General features: G+C 42.5%; 1 protein-coding gene across 3 annotated transcripts in view; it reads left to right on the forward strand.

Annotated features, from left to right (window-relative positions):
- TBC1D1 (TBC1 domain family member 1) overlaps positions 1–20,303 on the forward strand; it is a 209,185-nt gene that overhangs the window by 159,409 nt on the left and 29,473 nt on the right. For all 3 annotated transcript variants that reach the window (XM_075346959.1, XM_075346957.1, XM_075346958.1), the window contains 4 exons: positions 6,194–6,355; positions 9,502–9,660; positions 16,376–16,620; positions 17,881–18,040. In XM_075346959.1, the coding sequence (XP_075203074.1) occupies positions 6,194–6,355; positions 9,502–9,660; positions 16,376–16,620; positions 17,881–18,040 (726 nt within the window). The remainder of the gene's footprint in view (positions 1–6,193; positions 6,356–9,501; positions 9,661–16,375; positions 16,621–17,880; positions 18,041–20,303) is intronic.

A 20,303-nucleotide genomic window follows, 5' to 3' on the forward strand; every position in this document is an offset into this window, starting at 1 on the left:
GTAAGGAAATTATTGGGTTCGTTATAATAAGTCATCTGCATAGGCTGCTATTTTATAGGAGACGTTTTGGATCTCGGGGCCTGTAATATCTGGATTGGATCTAATCTAATAAAGAAAGGGTTCCCATGTATGGATAAAAATTAGGGGGGGAAAGTGGGCACCCCTGACGAGTGCCATTACTAATTGGTATTCTCCTGAACAATTTCCTTTCACCTGCGCACAGGCCGAGGGATAACTATATAACGAGCCGATAGATTTCAACAGTTCTTCCAAAAATATCCAACTGACTCTCAGGCCTTTTCGACATCTGTGGACAAGAGCATCAGAGGTGTACCATTCGTTTTGGATTTTATAAATGAGATTCAGTGCTTTGGTAGTGGTATTTCTTCCCTTTCTACCAAACGTTAAAAGCCGACTGGTCTGGATGAATGATCTCCCCAAGCAGTGGCGCAAATCTATTTGCTCAAATCTTGGTTAACAATTTCAAATCTACAATTTCCTTACTCAATGGATGATTAGTCGCTCACTAGGCAGGGTCTTTACACTCTATGTATAACCGTAATATTGGTTGTTAGGGAGAGGAGAAATCAAACTTATTAGGTATATTATTAATTGCAGTGAGAATAGGGGAAAATGGGGGCCTTTCCTATTGAGGAATTCTTGATTTCAGTAGCAATCTCCAGCTCAAAGATAGGACCCTCCAAAAACAGAAATATCATCACTTGTCAGAGAGGGAAGACCCGAGAGTTTATTGTACTTCTGGGTACGGCTTTGAGACTCCACACCAGCTGCTCGAGGAGGCGATCGACCAGTAGAATATAAAGTGTAAAAATCCTTAAAGGCAGTGGCAATGTTACCTGGTAAGGTAGCTTTAATTCCCCGAAGAAGTCCGGATTGATGAAACCTATCCCCACATACATTGAATCCTCAAGGCTCTGGCAAGGGTTCTACTACTTTTTATTCCAGAATTTGTAAAAAAATGTCTTCTACATTTGGCCAGGGAAAGCTTGGCATTTAAAATGGCAAAAATTTCAGTTCATATTTTCAGCACTTAATTGATGCTTCTAATGTAAGGTTGCTGGCGACTTTTATCAGTGCCGCTCTGGCCCCCGCAGTGCCATGTTATATCCTCAAATTCTGACTGTTAGAAGTAATTGTCACAAGCTCTTAATACAAGCCTGAGAGAGTCTCTCATAGACTTGTATTGAAAAGTGACCTCTGATGCACTCCATGAAACACTGGAGTGATCCAGCAGGTCACAAACTATTGAAGTCTATGAGAGTGGCGATGATGGGAGTTGAAGATGGGTAAGTATACTGTATAAGACTAAGTGCAGGATCTTAGAACCACTACTCCAGTGGTAAAATACAAACGCTGAAGTAATGATTTTTATGTTTTTGCTTTACTCTCTCTAAGAACAATGGAATACTATCTGTATATGACGTTTCTCCTCCTAGAAAACCCTCTATACACGTTAGATGGCCATCAGCCGGCATCCATCTCTGCTGTCTCTCCCATTCACAGGAGTGCTCATTTTGGCCAAGGGCTCCTGTGTCTTCTTTGAGAGAGCCATCGCCAGGCATCTCTGCTGGCAGCTTATATCCGGCAGAACAAAGTGATCATCGGTCTGTAATCGGACTTACCTGATCAACCTCTCCCCTGCAATCAGTTGTCCAAGGCCCACATACACACAGGACTGTCTGCTGAATCCTCTTTGACTATTGGCAGGTTCCACCAATATTAGTTTAATCTATGTCTGGGACTTAACAGTTGTTTGAACTAATCTCTGAGCTGAAAAAAAACCCCACACAGAAATTCACTATCTCGTTGGGAAAATTCTCCTGCAATACAATGTCTTAGGTCATAGGTTATTACTGCGTATGTGATGTCATTGTGTGGAGCGCTAGATCCATAATTGACTTAACATAGAAGTAGGCTCGTACAACCTCGGAGTTGAAGAGATATGGAAAATGTTTGACCTGAAAATTAGGTTAATTGCAGAGTTGAGACCAACGGCAATTGTTTAACCGGGTCAAAGGGGCCAAGCAGTTCACCACCTAGATTTCAAATACCAATATTAGAAAGTCCTAAATTAGTTTAGGGATTATATCTTTTTTGGAACTTCGAATACTAAAGCAACTGCACATAATGTTTTTTTTAGTGTGGTGGACTTGGCATGGAGGAGATATAAATCACCTTGTGCAAAGTGGACAGCTCAGTTTTGCATTTAAAACACAGAGCACAAGAGTCTTTAGTTTCACCAAGATATAGAAATACCCCATAGACACCGTAATGCAAATGTATAAAACATTTTATTATTAATAGCGCACAGGGTATTACAAAAGTACAGAACAACAATCAAGAAAAACCGGAATGGGTAAGTGAAGGAAGAGGGGAGAACCCCACGTGACCCAGGATAATGTCCAATATCATATAGGACCTGCTAATACAGATATATATATATATTATTATAGTAGCCTCATGCCCATAGGGAAGGCCCACATGGGGGCCGAGGATCCATTGTGCCGCCAGTTAATGGCCCAATACATAAACATATGGCCTTCTATCAGGCAATACCTCAGATATAGCTGCAGGCCTATATATAAAATGACACAATGGCCAAAGTTCGCTCCACAGCTAGGCTATGACCTCATATGCAGATAGGAGGTGCCCAGGCAGTATCGCTTAATCAACCGTCAATGAGGCATGAGGGCTTACCAAAAACAAGCAGAACGTCCAAGAGTCCTGGAGGACACGTGGGGACCGACGTCCCAACACGTGTTTCGTCAAGTGCTTCGTCGGGGGACGATAGTTAAAAAGTGCAGAAAGTGGAGTTTAAGAAGGGAACCTGATTATCAATGACACGCCTCCATTTCCCCATGTGCACTGGAGTGGATGACCACTACGGAACGCGCCGCGGCTCAGTATCGGCGGCCGGAAACCGGCGGAGTAAGAACTTCCGGTGACGTCACCATATGGTACATCCGGTTCCCCGCCGCAACGAGCGTTGCCACGGACGCGATACCAATCAACAAGCGGAAACCACTGCAGTGCTACGTAAGATGGACCTGCCCCTGAAGGAAACGCTAATCAAACCTCCACAATCCCATCAATGACAATGGTATATAATGCACAAGCATATACTGGACATTTTTGTATATGAAATATGAAATATCCCCTAATAACACATATCAGGGGAATATATATACAAAGCACATACATATTATGCATTATTTATATACAATCACCAGGAGTGGTGCTTATTTAAGAGAAATAGAGGGAAGAGGAAGGAAATAGATAGGCAGACGTCTGCAAGGAGTATAGATGTAAGAACATAGACATAGATGTATAAACAGTAATTTCAATGTGAAAACAATTACAGACAATCCATGTCCATGTCCGTCACAATTCCGTAGCCTCCCAATTTTTGTTCTGTAAACGCATATGAGCCTCCATTTCTTCCAGGTCGAAATTGATAACAGAACCGAATGAGGGGGCGGTGGAGGGAAAAAAGGGAAGGGGGGGGGGAGGGGAATGGAGAGGAAGGGGAAGGGGAAAATAAAGGGGGGGGCCAGAATGGTGGAAGTTCAAGACAAAAACAGGTCCCTTGAATTAAACAAAAGATAAAAAGACACACTGTTAAGAGTCATAAGACCACCAATATATACAGCATGAAAAGATAACACTAAAAATACTAAAAATACGCTAGGGGTTACGCAGCTATTCACACCTCTGTTGCGTGTTCATAGTGGACTCAACCACCCTGAAAACCAACTATCAAGCTAATTGAATCCGACTGGGAGGAGCTCAACCCCCTTCTCTCATCTCTCCAGTCGGACTCATATAGGATACCATTATTATGGGGATAAGAACGGTAGTTATAGAAATGGGGCGAAGGAAAGCCGTTCATTCAGCCCATCTGGTGCCTGAGTACCCAAAACAAAGATCCAACGGCACTCCACTTGTGCCAGCCGTTTTTTGAGGTCCCCGCCCCGAATTCCCAGATGTACCTTATCGATACCACGGACCTGAAGGGATGTAGGGTCACAGTTGTGAACCTCCCTAAAATGTCTGGGTATCGTTTTTAGGGATTCGGGGTTGGTGGCCTCTTTGGCCGCCAGAACATCACGCACATGCTCCCTCGTGCGAATTCGGAGCTCACGTGAGGTCAGACCGACATATATCTTGTTACAGTCACACGTGGCGTAATATATCACGCCAGATGTGCTGCAAGAGATATATGCCCGAATGGAAAACTCCCTCTTTCCATCCGCTGAGCAGAAGGTTGTGGCCCGAATGATGTTCTGGCAGCCACGGCAGCTACCACACGGGTAACAACCGACACGTTGGGGACCACATCCAAAGAGGGGGGTTCTCTTGGCAACATAGTGACTATGCACCAATGTATCCCTGAGGCTCCTACCCCTCCTTGCCGTCATCAAGGGGCGTTCCGGTAAATAGCCACGAAGGGAGGGCTCAGTATGGAGGATGGCCCAGTGTTTGTTTAGTACACCTCTGATTTGGTCCCACTGTCGGCAATAGGTGGAAATAAATCTCGCCACTGGACTAGACGTGGATTTTGTGATTACATTCCCAGACAGGAGCTGATCCCGCTGGGAGTGTTTAGCACGCTGGTAACCCTTTTTGATGGATCTCTTACTGTACCCCCTCATTATGAACCTCTCTCTCGTATCCCCTGATTCGGATTCAAATCCATCATCCGACGAGCACAGCCTGCGTAACCGCAGAAACTGGCCCGTCGGGATGGCGTTCACCGTCGACCTGGGGTGACCCGAGGTAGCATGGAGGAGGGAATTGACCGAAGTAGTTTTCCGGAAGATGGTAGTGGAAACAGCCCCGTTAGATTCCACCGAGATTCGAATGTCCAAAAATTCGATGGTCCTTGGTCCGACTTGATGAGTTAAATAGATGTTATAGCTATTGGAGTTAAGATGACGCACAAAATCTTCCAGCTCAGAGCCGGTTCCCCCCCAGACGACCAGAATGTCGTCAATATAGCGCAGCCAACACTGCGCATGGGAGCTCGCCGGCACGCCGTCCCCGAAAACCTCCCTCTCCCAATAGCCGAGAAAGAGGTTTGCGTAAGACGGCGCGCAGGCCGCCCCCATCGCAGTGCCGCGCCGCTGGAGGAAGAACCGGTCTCGAAACACAAAGAAATTGCGCGTCAATATGAACTCCAACAGCTCCATAATAAGAGCGGACAAGGACCCATCGAGGCTACTCGAATCCAAGTAGAATCGCACGGCGGCCAGCCCATCCCGATGGCCAATGCTGGAATAAAGGGCCTCCACATCCATTGTTACCAAAATCGCCTCCTCCTCCAAGATAAGACCCTCCAATCTCCTTAGGACGTCAGCAGTGTCTCTGACGTGAGAGGGCAACGTCTCCACTAAGGGATGCAAGTAGTATTCAATAAATTTACATGTGACGTCGCACAGCCCTCCCATGCCAGAGACAATGGGACGCCCAGGAGGTGTCTTGGGGTTTTTGTGAATCTTGGGGAGGAGGTAGAAAGTTGGAACAACAGGTGTTTTGACTAGGAGGCCCTCATAAATTTTTTTGGGGATGATCCCCTCCTCAAATGCCCTCAGTAATATCAACTCCAGGTCACTGGTGAAGCCGCGTATGGGGTTATAATGGAGAGGTTCATATGCCTCCTGGTCCCTTAATTGCCGCCATGCCTCCCTCTCATATAGCTCCACTGGCCAAGTTTTGCATGTATCGGAGATCTCCTCTGTACAAGCACTCACCTCATTTTCTGCAGTGCTTTGAATTCTTAGATGACGTTATGTAGTGTGGTGGTGGTTGTGTTTTTTTTTTTGTTTTTTTTTTACCAGGGTTATCTTATACATGGGCAAGCAGAATGGCTCAGTGGTTAGCAGTGTAATCCGTTAGCGCAGGGGTCCTGTGTTCAAATCCTACCAAGGATTTACAAGTTTACTCCCACACTTCAAAGATCCTATATATAAAAAAAAAAAACTGATAGGGAATTTAGATTTGTTCTTCTCAATCAAGACAGAGATAATAACTATAGAGGTCTGTGGAATTAAGCGAGAAAAATAAATATTCCTGTCTGTTCTATCTTGGAGCGCATAAGAAAATAAGCTGGACAGGCCAAGACAGCCGTTACTATTCACTGATTTGTTTGTTTTCCTTTTTATGTTTTCCAAAGCCTCAGAAAATGACTTACAAAATAAGCGTCTGAAGCTTGACTATGAAGAAATCACGCCCTGTCTTAAAGACGTGACACTAGTGTGGGAGAAAATGCTGAACGCCCCCGGAAGGGCAAAAATTAAGGCAGATATGGAAAAGATTCATGCTGCTGTTGGGCAAGGTAAGTGTAAAAAAATATCTACTGAACGATAAAGGGAATGTCATGTGGAGATTATATAATCTCTTTATCCCTTCTGAGAAACTTTGGATAGTACTGGCCAATTTCTAAAATCTATATTTCTGTATAGAATGAACTTGTCATCAGCATATTGCACGCCTCGGATTATAAGTGATCTGGGCAGGTCGTTGCTTTTGAAAAGTCAGTGTCCATAGTGTAATCACAATTCTAGACGGAATAGTTCCTGAAATGGCACTTTGCAGGAATAATTGGTAGGGCTGAGTGGATCCGGACTGTAAAAGTCCGGATTCGCACGTTTTTAACGGTATGTGGGTGCTGGATTCAGGCCTGGGATGCCGGGTGCATGATCCAGATTCGGCAATTAAAGTAAAAATAAAGAAAAGAAGAAATAACTGAGCATTTCATACTTACAGAGACTGTGTCATGGCGGCACACTGCTTCCAGGTCACACATTCATTTCCTGTACTGTGCATTGCATACACACTGCTTTCCTTGTTTTCCCCACCCACCGGCCATCCTCTCGTCTGTGATTTGGTTACAGGCTGACGCGCCATCAGCATGTGACAGTCTCTGCTGTAGTCATCGCTTATCGCAGCTCAGTAATAGGCTACACTCAGAGCTGGCAGTCTTCTCTATGGCTGCTCGCTCTGAGATGTAGCAGAGCTGGATGTGTAATCGTGGGACCTCATGTGGATTACGCTGGACCTGGAGAGCTGTGTTGGGAGTTAATAAAGTAATGAAGGAGGGTGAGTTTTGTACTTCATTCCAAATAAAGGATTTTTCTCTGTGTGTGATTATTTACATTCATTTACAGGTTTGTGATGCAGGTATCTCATAGACACCTGTGCTATCACAAACCTAGGGCGTAGTAGCAGCTGTGCGCTGCTATTAACCCCTTATTGTCCCTATTGGCACCACTCCAGGCCAACGAGAAGGGTCAGTAATGCATCGGGATTGTCACATGTAATAGATGCAGAAATACTGGGCGGCTGCGGGCTGAGAATACCAACCTCCAGCCGGCATTATCATGGCTGAGTATGAAAATTAGGGGGAAGACCGCACGTTGTGTGTGTGTGTGTGTGTGTGTGTGTGTGTGTGTGTGTGTGTTTTTGTTTTTTTTTTTTTTTTAAATTTATTTTATATAAATAAAAAAAATCAGCCCGAGTGACACTTGCGAGGGATACACTGCTTTCCCCGCCCACCGACCGTCCTGGCGCCTGTGATTGGTTGCACTCAGCTGACTCGCTGCTAATCAGGGTGGTGGGGGCATGCCTAACTGCAACCAATTACACGCGTCGGTGGGCGGGCAAAGTAGTGAATATTGAATTGTCAGCTCCGGAAGGGAAAAGCGTGACCCGGAAGGAGTTTGCCGCCATGACACAGCCTCAGTATGCCGCGCTCGCTCCTAACCCCCATCCCCTCCACAAACGTTTTTAATCTCCGGATTCCGGTCTCCATTGACTTATATGGGCACTGGATTCCGGAGCGGACTCTTTTTAAAATCTGGCAGTGATCCGCCGGTCCTGGTTTTTGGGGAGTTCGATCAGCTCTAATAATTAGTAAAGATTATCCTGACAGAGAGAGGAGGAGAGCTGTGCTGCCACTTTCAGCATGGCGGGAAACTCACATTATTAAAAAGAATGGCCCGACGAGATAATTTGTCACCTAATTCAGATATACAATTCCTTGAAAACATTTTTTTTTTTTTTTTTTTTTTTTTTACACCTACAAACTTAAATGTATTTTATTGGGATTTTATGTGATATACCAACATGAAGTAGAAATTATTTGTGAAGTGAAAATAAAATACATGGCTTTCTAAACATTTTAAAAATATAAATCTGAAAGTTGTGACTTACATTTGTATTTAGCCCCCCCCCCCCCTCCCGAGTCAGTACGTTTGTGGGACCACCTTTCACTGCAATTACTTCTGCAAGTCTTTTGGGATATGTCTCTAACAGCTTTGCACATCTCGAAGCCAAAATCTTTGCCCATTCTTCTTTGCAAAATAGCTCAGTGATATTGGATGGAGGCGCCTGTGAACAGCAATTTACAACTCTTGTCACAGATTTTCAATGCGATTTAGGTCTGGACTACGACTGTGACATTCACACTCGTGAATTTGCTTTCATCTAAACTATCCACTGTATCCCTGGAAATATGTTTAGGGTTATTGTCCTGCTGAAAGGTGAATATATGCCACAAGTCTTGCCCCTGGAGTCTGTGATCACATAAAATCCCAATAAAATAGAATCTTTTTGAGAGTTTAACATGGAAAGCTTACATGGTATGAATACTTTATTTTTATTTATTTTTTTAACACTATGCAGTTATCAAACAGCTGCTTGAAATCCTGGTGGTAATAAATGTTTCCTAAATCTATCCATTATACGGCACAATTCAGTTGGCCATATTTTAGCATTATTATTATGGCCACAAGACATTGCCTTTCTATACTCCAATAAAGGTATGAATAATGTGTCTTGATTATGGCCATTCGGGCAAGCCTTCTTAAAATGTTTTACCAAGTTTGTAAGTTATCACCTATTTTATACAGTAGGCGATAACTTAATGATTGCTAGGGTATCTGACCACTGGGACTCACACCAGTCCCAAGGAGAGAGCCCTATCATAATGTGCACCCTTTTAATGGCTTATAAAAGGCCCTATGTGGCTGAAACCTCTTGTTTTTTTCTGTGTGCACTGGGGTCAATAACATTTTTTGTGAAGTAGGATCTTCAGTGCCTTGGGTTTTTTGGGAATTCAATGCAGCTTCACAACCATGTGGAGGGTTGTACCAAGTTGGGACAGAATATACTTTGATGGAGCAGAGGTCAGGCACGCACACACCACCGCTCCATTTATTTTATAAATTAGTACAGCACATAGACATAGACTCTTTACATAATTAACAGAGCTCAACCTTCACTGCTTTTGGACTAAGCTCTGCAGAACTTCATTCTCTACGTTGGTGGAAGACCCAATAATCTGCCAGTTTTTTCCTTATCGTGTAGCCAACATGGTCCAGACCCTTTTTATTCTTCAGTGTATCGAACCATTATTTTACAATTACTTTAGCTAATAAAATGTATTAATAATAATAATATAATAATTAATATTATTATTAGGTGTCCCTCGCCACCATCGAGGAGAAATCTGGAAGTTCTTATCAGAACAGTATCAGTTGAGACACCAGATGCCAAGCAGAAGTCCTGTAAAAGATGTTCCATATAAAGAGCTATTAAAGCAGCTGACCACTCAACAACACGCAATTCTTATTGACCTGGGTAAGTGGTTGTTCGAATAGGTTTTTTTTTTCTAAAAGGATATTTTAATTCTAGTTATTCATCGATGGGATGGGAATATCGGATTGCATGGGGTTTCCAGAGAGGTGGCCAAGAATAAAAAAAAAAAAGGCGAAGCGGGCGGTGCTACACTGCTTCTATAACTCCCAGTTGCTAAAGTTATGGAAACCATACACCACAGCCCACTTGGCAGTTTCTGTAATCCCAGATACCTTTTTGGCCACCACTTATAGATGGCTATACCCAACTCATCACTGGATGGCGGAGACTGAAATTAATTTTTACGTGTAGGTAATGTTTAATTTCCCAATGCATTCTGAGCCTCCACTACTGGTTCTCTTTGGGTTTCCATCATTTATGAGGCAAGAGTAGAAATTAAACTTTGGCTGCCTGTGGGGTTCTTCAATGAGTATTTGAACACATGGTGCATTTTTTTGATGAATATCCCTAAAAATGGCAAATGTGTTCAGAAAGGCATCCGTCAATGTTTGGTTTCCGTTTTTGAAAATTTAATTAAGTCATCAGACAGAAGCAAGATTTAGTTTATCAACGAATTTAATGACTTGATCCCTGTTCTCGTTATTTGCTAGATACCTGAAATTTTAAATCTTTAGTAAATATAGGGGTAATATGATGTGCAGTAATATTACAGGACTGACGATATCTTGGTATCTGCTGCGGTTTTGTTGTGTTTTTTTTTTTTTTTTTTTTTTTTTAAATTTTGGGAACAGCTCATCGTGGCACAAGGGTGGAAAGGATCATGGGCAAATAGGCATCAAATGTTATTGTGCCCAAAAACTGGCATAAGTAATGGGCTTCAACACGCTCTTGAGTTAGTGGGCAATACATACAAAGTTAAAAATAAACAAGCAATGGGTAAGGCCTTATGCAAAGCCTGTAGATGAACCAAGGTAGTGGCTCACCCCAGAAATGTGAAAATTCCATTAAGGACATCCATTAAATATTTTAATAGGAGAAGTTGGTGGACAGTGGGGTAGACCAGCAAGTAAGGTATTGGGAGAGGGGGGACGAGAAGGAACTGAGTGAGCCGGGAAGGGACCATTCCAGGAAGAGATTATTGTGGTGAGTTAGACTCCTCACAACAGATGGGAATATTGAAAGTCTGGCAAAAAAGATACGGTGTCCAGGGAACCCAAACTAACTCAAACCTTGTCGTTCAAAACAAACTTACTACCATGTTGCTCGTATACCAGGAGAGTGGCTTCTTCACAGCTGAGAAATGTTGTCTTGGTCTTTTCCAAGTGTAGGCAATGGGTTGCTTGGTCACTAGGAATCTAAAAGCGATAAGGGTTTCAAGGTGTCTGGTGACACCCCAATTGGTTTCTGGCCCTTGGATGCCTTGCCTAACAACAAAACTAAATATAGGCTCCTGATGCAATGATACCTAACACTTTCCAGAATTGCAAAGGCTGACTCCATTACTCTCTATATTAAATCAGCGATGGATCCTATCCAGTGTTTTTGCCCAAAGGTGCGCAGAGTATGAATCTGAGCCAATTTCTTTTCTAAATCACTGGCAATGCTACTTTTTTTTTTTTTTTTTTTTGCTTTTGACTGGTTTGAAGAAGAAAAAAATAGGTTTGGATTGATGTGCTTGGGTTCTTTGGGTCCGCCAGAGAAAAGGAGATTCGGAAGTTGTAATTGGTTTTGTGAATAATCTCATAAAAAAAAAATCCTGTTTGGAGCCAGATCTCTTGCCTCTGAGGTTTGTCTTCTGCTGACGTTTTGGGGAAACATCTGACGAGAGCCTAAGTTTAATGGAGATGTTCTGGAGGGCTGCCCCAATCTGGACCAAAATATAAATTTCCTAATATTTATATATAAAATAAAGTATATTTTTCATAGTATATTTTTCAAAGTAATTACCCATTTGCCATGTAATACATTGTTTAATCACAACGCACTTTGTTACATATATAACACAATGAAGTATTTGCCTTTCTGACCTCTTTGCTTTAAAAGTCATATACAGCACTTGTTTGAATATTTTTTTGTATAAGTTTATATTACGGGTAATTGTTCTTCTTGTTCATACAAATGTCCACAGTTTGCAGTTTTGGTGAAATATCTGGGGCACATGGTGTTACTTTGAGAATACATTTAGGGTGTAATGATTTAGGGTAAATATGATCTTTCGACCTGGAGCTTTCTCTTTGAACTGTGCTATGTTGGGCTGGGTCTCCGGGCAGTAAAAGGAATTTATAGCCATTATGAGAATGACATTAACAAGCTGCATACTGCGGATTACAGACTGTAACTATTCCAAGATGCCGTCATTTGGCTCCTTATCAAATTCTATAAAAATTTATAATTTTGGCAAAGGTGCAGCTCTCCTGGTTTCCTAGAAGCATTCTTGGGGCACGCCATGTACCTGTCTATAATATATAGAAGTCCTCTTGCTGTTCTCAAATCTGGCTCTTGTACACTATATGAACAAAAGTATTGGTCCCTCTCCACATTACACCTACAGAAGCTTTTATGATCTTCTATTCTAAATCCATGGGCATTTGTACGTTGATCCCCACTTTACAGCCATAGCCGCCTCCACTTTTCCGTGAAGGATTTTGAAGTGTATCTGTGGAAATTTCTTCCCATTCATGAAAAATATTTTATGTCAAACAAGGATGTTGGATGAGAAGACCGGGCTCACCATTTCTGTTCTAGTTCAACGCAAGGGTGTTCAATGGGACTGAGGTTACCGCTGTCTGCAGCCAGTCATAATCTTCCACACCAAACTTGCCTAACCATGCTTTTCTTTAACAGTTCTGGCACAGGAAACGGCCTTACCCAAATTGTCCTTACAAATTTGAGTGCATACAGTTGTCCTTGTATGGTAAAGCATTAACTTTTCCCTTGACTGAAATGAGGGAGCCTAGTAAAGTGCCCCATGGCAATATCCCTACTCTCCTCCACCAAATGTTACAGCCAGTGGTGATGTGCGTTCCACCATGACTCTTGGCTTTGCACTTGGTGATGTAGGGCTTGTATAAAATAAACCATGGACACCCATACTATGACTGTGCCAGCACATAGTTTTTGTGCTGATGTTAATGCCGAAGTAGCTTTGGACTCTGAAGTTATGAAGTGAGCAAGAGCGTTCAAGACTTTTAAACTCTCTGCTCCTCAGCCGTTTGTGACCACGCTCTGTAACTTTTACATGGTCTCCACTTGGTTGACAAGATTCTGCCGTTCCTTCAACTAATAAATCAAATCACTCATGGATGTTGGGGGGAATATTTGGTAACACCTATTGCAATGGCATTTGTGAGCTTTTTGCTGACCGTTTTAAAGAATGAGTCACTCTCCCAGGGTTCCCCAACTCCAGTCCTCGAGGGCCGCCAACAGTGCATGTTTTCAGGATTTCCTTAGCATTGCATGGGTGTTGGAATCATCAACTGTGCAGGTGAATAAATTATCACATGTGCAATACTAAGGAAATCCTGAAAACATGCACTGTTGGCGGCCCTTGAGGACTGGAATTGGGGACCCATGCTCTAGGCAGACAGCATGTCGAGGGGCTGGATGTTATACATCACTGGCAATGGAACTGCATGATCAACCTAAATTCAACTATTAGGCTATGTGCCCATGGGAGAAAGTAACTGCAGATATTGCCACGGAAAACCCACAGATTTCTAGATTTCCCAGATAAATCTGTGGGTTTACGCAAGTACAGACACTCCCCATGTTATCCTATGGGATTTGGGGAGTGCTGTACCAATGCTGCGGTATTTGTGGCTGCTGAAAATGCTGCGGATGTCCCGCAGCCGCAAGTAACTGCATGTCTATTATTCATGCTTCATTATCTGCGGAATTCCCGCTTCTCCACTATGAAGATACAGGGCGGGAATTCCGCACAAAATACGCGCGATTTCCACAGGTTTACCATAAGAACTCCAGATATACCGCTGCAATGGATAGCTGCAGATTCCGGGAGTTGCTGAGTGAACCTGCGGAAATGCCTGCAAAAAAGTCCGCAGGTACAATCTCCCGTGGGCACATGGCCTTTAAGGGATTCTGTCACCAGGCCACCTAATCTGAGAGCAGCTTAATTTAGAGATGCAGCTCCTGATTCCAGTAATGTCACTTACTGGGCTGCTTAGTGCATTTTTGATAATCATCTTCTTAAACAGTGATTTTTTTTTTTCATTAGACAACTATTTGGCCTGCTGCCAGGTAGTCCAGCATATTCATGAGTGCTGCATATTGGCAGCTTTGTGTGTACACTGTATATAGGTAGAAAGTTGCTAATCAGTGGTGGGGCGGGGTTATAGAGCGTCACATTCAAACAACTGCAAGTTCCTGATCAGAACTTTACATTCTTGTATATGTTTGAGGCCGTCAAGTTAGTTTCAGGAGACCTGCACCCAGACCGTACTGCAACATTTGCAACAATATTCAATACCTGAGCAAGGTGGTCACTGATCTGTTAGGCACCCATTCTTAATACTCACCATGACCATTCTGGTGTCTGCAAGATTCATTAAAGGGGTTGCCTGGTATCATTACATTGCTGGCCTATCCTTGGGCTAGGTCATCAATGTTTGATTAGTGGGAGTACAGCCGTTCCCTGTGCTGGTGGTGGTCAGAAGTGCTCACCTCTGTCAACTGTATAGTGGCAATAGTGCAGCTGTGGAGCAAAACCGGATGCCACCGGTATCAGGAATAGCTGGCCGTTGGGGTTTGTGGCAGTCAAATTTCCACCAAACAGACATTTATTAACCTATCTTAAGTTAGGCCATTAATTTAATAGTTCCATATAATCCCTTATAATTCCATATAAGCCTCCCATACACCATAGATGGCGGTCTCTCGACTCCTAGGCCTAGTGCTTTTGTGTCTTCTGCTGCTATGATGTCTTTGCGCACAATCTCCAAGAACAAATGGGTTGTCAGACTGAAAATCTAAATTGTGCAATATTTATCTCACTTGACCTCTGTTGGGAGATCCCATACATACTACAAAATACATACAGCTGCACTCTAGAACTCTAACAATGAATAAGGAAACTCAGGCATTGCATTACTGCTATAGGAATATTTGAAAAAAAAAAAAAAAGAGATACTTTGCTTATGTATTGGCCAATGCATGTGAGCCCAAAACCTAAGACAAGGTGATCTCTAATATTCTGGGGCCCTAACTTAAATGCCTCTAGGTTAAAAACCTACATGTCTGGGCAGAAAGGATCCAGCTATAAAGGAGGATGGACACAGCCTGGTCATAGGGCGGAGTGCTCAGTCAGAAAGAAATGCACTACAAATATATCAAAAAGACTGACCCGCACATACAACAGGTATGAACAGGTGCTAGCTGAAAACATAATATAACTACAAAATACATACAGCTGCACTCTATAATGAATGCTAAAAAATGAATAATCCTTTCTTCCAAAACAAGCCTAAAGGCAATTTTGCTGCATAATAGAAATTAATTTGCAGCACTTCCTGTTGGACACTCATTGTAAAATTTTGGCTCTGATTCTTGAAAAAATCAAGCATGAAGATCATTGCTGGATGATTTGTGGAGACTTCAAAATATTAAGGATGGTATTTGGCTACCAGCAGGATGTACAAAGTATCCCTGTTATATGTACTTCTGGGATGGTCGAATTAGATCTCCATTGGAAAAATTTGACTGGCCACTTCAAAACGCCCTAGCTCCAGGTGACTAGAACGTCCTCAGTAAGCCTGGTTCCTCGTGAAAGTTCTCTTACAATCTCTTCACATCATATTGGGTCTTATGAAACGGTTTGTTAAATCTCTACCAACGGATATGGCATGCTTCAAACACCTGTGCTCCAATATCCCAAACCTCTGAGGCCAAGATAAAAGGAGGACTTTTTGTAGGACCCAACATACTTGAACTTTGTTCTGATTCCTTGTTTCGTTTATAACGTCAATGAATGAAACTGAAAGAGAAACGTGGGATTCATTTAAAGACGTGGTGCATACGCTTTTGAAAGTTGCAGGTTACCAAAATATTGTAGCGCACGTGCTAACTGCATTTTATAGCTCAAGGCTGTCATGAGCTTAATGGTCAGTTTTTACATTCGCATAAGGACTACTTTCCTGAAAACTTAAAAGCTTACAGTGAGGAGCAAGAGGAAAGATTCCACCAAGATGTTAAGGAAATGGAGAGATGTTACCACGGAAGATGGGACGTAAACATGGTGGGTGGCTACTGCTGGATGCTAAAGTGGAACACTGGAAATACCAAAAAACAAAAGCTCACCGAGCGAACACTGCCAGAGAAGAAAAAATTGTTTCACAGGCTAATGGATTGAATATTGAACATTGACCAATCTGTGTTTAATGGATGACCAATTTAATTGTTTTACTTGATAATAAAATGACACTGTTTTTTGACTGATCATTGTTGATTCAATATACTGTATTCTCTTCTTTTTTGCAAGAAAACTGTAGATGATGGGGATAATGGAAGTCCTTTTCATATTCAGCACATCAAAATACATTAAATATGCAAGGGAGGTTTTAAGTGAATTTAAAGATGTAATTTTTTACAGACCTGTGGGCCAAGGGCAGATTGCTTTTATGCTTTTTACAGAGTAACTGGTGTTTTGAAATTTTTTCCTTTTTAAGATGATAAAGTGGCTTCAAAAGAGTTTTATTTGACCTGCCCTGATAGCGACTCTTACTAACCTCCATTGTTCTTGCAGGTCGCACCTTCCCCACACACCCGTACTTCTCGGCCCAGCTGGGGGCAGGACAGCTGTCCCTCTACAATATTTTAAAGGCCTATTCCTTGCTCGATCCTGAAGTTGGATACTGCCAAGGGCTCAGCTTTGTCGCTGGCGTTCTGCTGCTACACATGAGCGAAGAGGACGCTTTCAAGTTGCTGAAGTTTCTGATGTATGACATGGGCTTACGGAAGCAGTACCGGCCTGATATGGTCACCTTACAGGTACCGGCACTGTCACATACAAGCAATTCTAATACATGCATTCCTTCAGTTCTCCTTTATCCACTGGGGGATGTTACTTTATTTAACAGGTCGTGGCTCCATCCATCCTGCTGCTCCATTCAGGTCTATAGCACTGAACAATATACCAGAGCACTGCATATTGCTATAGTCCTATGTTCTGTGCCATAGATTTTGAATCTTCCTGCATTCAGTTCTTCCTGACCACTATTTTGTGGCCAGAGGAGATCCAGATCAAGGGATTAAAGTTCCTCATTTTGGCGATCACTGGAGGTCTCTATCTATAGGCCCAATACACATTTGATTAACATTGGCTGAGCCTGTAGATGTTGGCCAAGCCTGCTGATAATTTTAATGCTTATATGGGCTCACAAATCCTCCCCCGACATCATCTAATAATCGGACATGTCCATTTCAGACCGTCGATTTTTCTCTGTGAGATAAGCCACAACCAGAACACTCTAGTATGATGGCCTCCCGACTCTTCCCCCTATAATGTTGTGGGGCAGAAGCATCCCACATGTCCTATTTTGATCTGCTGATCCTTTTGCTATCTAGAGATAAGCCGATGTTAGGCAGTAGTTCTCTCCTAGAGCGCACAGGAGCGCTCAGTGGACTGTACACTGTCATATACACGAGTACACTCCTGTTTGAGAGTTGGGTGAGAAAATAGCCTGTAAAAAACTATTCAAAGTGTATAGGGGAGAGGGGCTTCACAGTGGATGGATGAGCACTTGCTAGACACAATGCATTAAAAGGAACCTGTTATGTGGAAAAAATGGTATTAACCTGCAGAGATGGGATTCAGTCACTGCTCTCATATAGTGAGTTAGTTGCTTGTGGTCGTAACTGTGGATACCTAAACTGCAATGTCCTTCACATAAGGTAAGTGACCGTTTTAGAAGAACTATACTAAATTTCTAAATGGAGGTATTTGCTTAGATGATTATTATTATTATTATTATTATTATTATTATTATTATTATTATTATTATTATTATTATTATTATTATTTATTATTATTAATAATAATAATATTTATTATTATACCTACTACATATTGGGATATGATCTTGGAGATGAGAATACCCCTTTTAAGAATACTGACCTATTCTTTTGGAGCAAATGTCCTAAATTCCTTGGTAATTTCCCTAAGAACTCAAACTAAACCCAATTCCTTACTGTTCTTAGAAAGCATCTTATGAGTAGGCTCTTGCGTCTTTCTTTCTGCCTCTTGTTTAGATCCAGATGTACCAACTTTCCCGACTTCTTCACGACTACCACAGAGACTTGTATAACCACCTGGAAGAGTATGAGATCGGGCCCAGTCTGTACGCCGCGCCTTGGTTTCTCACCATGTTTGCTTCACAGTTCCCTCTAGGTTTTGTGGCCAGAGTCTTTGGTAAGCTTTCAAACCAGCTAGTAGTTTAGTGTGGGCGGAGGGGTGGGGGGTGTTTGTTTTGTTTTTTTTTTGTTTTTGTTTTTTTGCTCTTCTCAGACATGGTGATAAGAGATGTCAGCATTTGGGTTTGAAAATATGATCACGTAATGGGTGCAGCTGGGGAAAAAAAACAAACAAAAAGTCGCTATATTTGTGAACGTGACCAGTCTCCTCTTATGTGGAGAAGACTGTGGAAAAACCAAGCGCAAATAGGGTTTTACCCCAATATTTACGGGGTGGGGAGGGGGGAGTCAAGGTACTCACCAAATGTAGTTGTGCAAGCCACAACTACTATAAGAGCATGTATTTTGCGGATCCCAGGCAGCAGCCACCAGCAGACAGCAGATCACAGAGAGTAAAGGAGGAAGGTGTTCACTTGCTGCGCCAAAAGAGATCACTCCAGCAGATGTTCAGATTAATGTCACTTTATTAACCCCTTAACGACCGCGGGCCGTAAAATTACGTCCTAAATGACATAATCTTACTGCCCGCGGTCCTCCGGCGGCAGCATGCCGCGATCGGCACACATCTCAGCTGATTTTCACAGCTGAGATGTGTGCCTGCTAGGCACGAGCAGAATCGTTATCTGCTCGTGCCGATTAACCCCTTATAATGGCGCTGTCAATACATGACAGCGCCATTATAAGCGCAATCGCGGTAAAGTTTTACTTACCGCCGAAACCGGAAGTCACGTGACGCGATCACGTGACTCCCGATAGTTGTCATGGTAGTACAGGGTCATGTGATGACTCCTGTACTACACATGAATTGGTTTCACTTTCGCTGTGCCCGGGGCACAGCAAAAGAGAAAGACAGCGTATCTGCTGTTTACAGCCTTCCAGCTGTGATCAGCAGATACTGCAGAGCGATCGGAATGCTGATCGCAATAGCCCCCTAGGGGGACTAGTAAAAAAAAAAAAAAAAGTAAAAAAATAAGTTTTAAAAAATTAAAAAAAAACAAAAAAACCTAAAAGTTCAAATCACCCCCCATTCGCCCCATTAAAAATTAAAGGGTTAAAAAAATAAAAAATATACACACATTTGGTATCGCCGCGTTCAGAAACGCCCGATCTATCAAAATATAAAATCAATTAATCTGATCAGTAAACGGCGTAGCGGCAAAAAAATTCCAAACGCCAAAACGACGTTTTTTTGTCGCCACAACTTTTGCGCAAAATGCAATAAGAGGCGATCAAAACGTAGCATCTGCGCAAAAATGGTACCGTTAAAAACGTCAGCTCGAGACGCAAAAAATAAGCCGTCATTGAGCCTAAGATCCCGAAAAATGAGAACGCTACGGGTCACGGAATATGGCGTAAAACGTGCGCCACTTTTTTCGGACAAACTTCCGATTTTTTTTTTAACCCCTTATATAAAAGTAAACCTATACATGTTTGGTGTCTACGAACTCGCACTGACCTGAGGCATCACACCCACACATCAGTTTTACCATATAGTGAACACAGTGAATAAAATATCTCAAAAACCATAGTGCTATCGCACTTTTTTTGCAATTTTTCAGCATTTGGAATTTTTTTGCCATTTTCTAGTACACAATATGGTAAAACTGATGGTTTCATTTAAAAGTACAGCTCGTTCCGCAAAAAATGAGCCCTCACATGACCATATTGACTGAAAAATAAAAAAGTTACGTCTCTCAGAAAAAGAATGGCGAAAAAAAAAAACAGAAAGCGAAAAATCGGCCGGTCGTGAAAGGGTTAATCATATGGGTCAACGCGTTTCCGGAGCTTCTGCCCCCTTCATCAGGACCATCAAGAACAAGAAACATCAAATCACTTGATGTTTCTTGTTCTTGATGGTCCTGATGAAGGGGGCAGAAGCTCCGGAAACGCGTTGACCCATATGATTAATAAAGTGACATTAATCTGAACATCTGCTGGAGTGATCTCTTTTGGCGCAGCAAGTGAACACCTTCCTCCTTTACTCTCTGTGATCTGCAGTCTCCTCTTATGGGAGAAGGGATTTTATGAACATTATTTTTTCAAAGTATAACAGGATGGGTCAAATTAGTGTCACTGCTCCTAATAAAATCGAAGGCAGAGATATACCAGTGTGTAGATGCTCACAGATGTTCACATGCTAACACTCGCAAGAAAGTGGGTTTTGGGAGAGCAGTTGTATTAATCTTCACGGAACAAAACGTTTTGTAGCATCATCACTTCTCGGATCACATGACCTTGCGTGTGGCGGTGATGGAGTTTCC

This window comes from Anomaloglossus baeobatrachus, chromosome 1 (genome assembly GCF_048569485.1).
Source record: "Anomaloglossus baeobatrachus isolate aAnoBae1 chromosome 1, aAnoBae1.hap1, whole genome shotgun sequence".
NCBI classification, from domain to species: domain Eukaryota; kingdom Metazoa; phylum Chordata; class Amphibia; order Anura; family Aromobatidae; genus Anomaloglossus; species Anomaloglossus baeobatrachus.